We start from the raw sequence: 1,640 nt of genomic DNA on the forward strand, positions 1-1,640 counted from the left end.
GCAGTCTGTTGACATCATACACAGCTGAGCCTGCATGCCCTTAGGCAACGGCGCTGTTTGAATCAACATTGGGTTATAGCGCTGCGGTGATCTTAAGGAGTTTTAACACCTGAGGCTTTATACTACGCCATTATTGCCCCGAGTTGTTTTCTCCCATGATGACACAGGAGTTGCTAGAGAGAGAAATTCGCTTATTGGAATCTGGCGTAGCTTACACAAAAGACTCGAGGTCTGCCTCCTCATCTTCTCGTGGACGAAGACCCGGTTCTGCGACCGATTGCTGTGAAATTAGCTGGACTCTTGTGCGCCAAGCAGCTCCAACAGAACCATATCGCCAAGATCCAGTCCACTTTGTCACAGTGTCTGGTACGTGGCCTGCATTCTTAACCAAAACTCAGACAAACTAAACTAAACATCGCACTGTAGATGGACCAGCCTTATCATCCACTTTACACGCAAATCTGTCTGACAAAAGACTGGAAAGAACGTCGCTACACCCTTCGAGCCATGCGCGAGTCCAAGCTACGTGACGGATACGACTTTGTCATGTCGCGCTCGCACCTCGTTGATCCTTTTTCTTCTCATTTCTCCGAGGATCGATTCGAGACCGAGCAAGGAGATCTCTGCTGCGTTCGCTTCGATATAATCCACTTCCCTGGCGTCGCTTCGCTCCAGCAAGTGTGCGATGCGTTGGCGTTCTTCATGACCAACATGGAGATCGTCATCTCCGAGCAACTCGGCCATGTTGTGCTTCGAGACGACTACGATACCATCGAGGACGAGGCTTTCCACAGTCGATTCGCGCCGAGGAATCGCAGTGGAGGGCAACGCCATCTCGTTTTGTCACGTGTTTAATGGAGAGAGCGATGGCTTTGGCTCGGAGCCTTGTGGGGTTTTCATCGTGGACTGCATCGACCAAGACGAGCTGTATCCCTCTCACAGTAGTGAACGTGTTCGAAGAGATTCCTCCGGGGCGATTGTGTTGACTGCAAGTAGAAGGAGAAGCGCTACAGACCAAGGAGGAGAGCTGGTCGTCACGATGAGACGAGCCACGTTCTTAAAGATCCGTCGACCAGAGTTTTATCTCTCCGATCTGATACTCCAAGAAGTGCACGATGAAATGATGGGCTGGGCTGACGTGATGCTCAAGAGTATTCGAAGCTTCGTGTATGCGACGACTTAATCCCTCGACTGTAATGGCAGCGGTCCTACAAGTCGCACAGCTCCATTAGTATTCGCCTCATCAGGCTCCAAGGCGCATGAATAGCCCAGCAATTGGACGCCGCGCGTAGCTGCTACTGCGCACAGTTCAGCAAACTTCTTGTCGTGTTGGATTGATGGCGCAAACGTGTTGCAGTCGTCACGCTGCACCAGGAAGATGATAGCTCCACTCACTTTGGCCGCCTCCTTCTCCTTAGACTCGTTCGTCTTTGTAGACAACAATTCCGTCAGCTCCGTGACGTGCTTCTGTGCTCGAGTGGACACTGTATCGGGGAATACAGCGCACCGAGAGGTATCCTCGGATCCTGCCAATGCCAGAGTGACGCTCTTGACCTCGACATATTTCTCGTGAGCGACAGTACCGTCGGCGTTATTTGTAGTCAACACGAAGTCCACGCGACTGTTCTTAGCGAAATTGA

General features: G+C 51.5%; 2 protein-coding genes across 2 annotated transcripts in view; one reads left to right on the forward strand and one right to left on the reverse strand.

Moving 5' to 3' along the window:
* Positions 1 to 34: 34 nt before the first annotated feature.
* On the forward strand, positions 35 to 855 carry PITG_12337 (uncharacterized protein; the record flags this gene model as incomplete). The annotated part of the gene is made up of 3 exons (XM_002900218.1): positions 35 to 55; positions 211 to 366; positions 427 to 855. The coding sequence occupies 3 exons, from the start codon at positions 35 to 37 to the stop codon at positions 853 to 855; spliced, it is 606 nt and encodes a 201-aa protein (XP_002900264.1).
* A 324-nt stretch (positions 856 to 1,179) lies between these two features.
* PITG_12338 (sugar fermentation stimulation protein) overlaps positions 1,180 to 1,640 on the reverse strand; it is a gene marked incomplete at both ends in the record, with an annotated part of 1,111 nt that continues 650 nt past the window's right edge. Inside the window, 2 exons of the mRNA XM_002900219.1 lie at positions 1,180 to 1,390; positions 1,439 to 1,621. Coding sequence (XP_002900265.1) covers positions 1,180 to 1,390; positions 1,439 to 1,621 — 394 coding nt within the window. The remainder of the gene's footprint in view (positions 1,391 to 1,438; positions 1,622 to 1,640) is intronic.

The sequence above is a fragment of the Phytophthora infestans genome, genomic scaffold (assembly GCF_000142945.1).
Source record: "Phytophthora infestans T30-4 supercont1.26 genomic scaffold, whole genome shotgun sequence".
Lineage (NCBI taxonomy): Eukaryota > Oomycota > Peronosporomycetes > Peronosporales > Peronosporaceae > Phytophthora > Phytophthora infestans.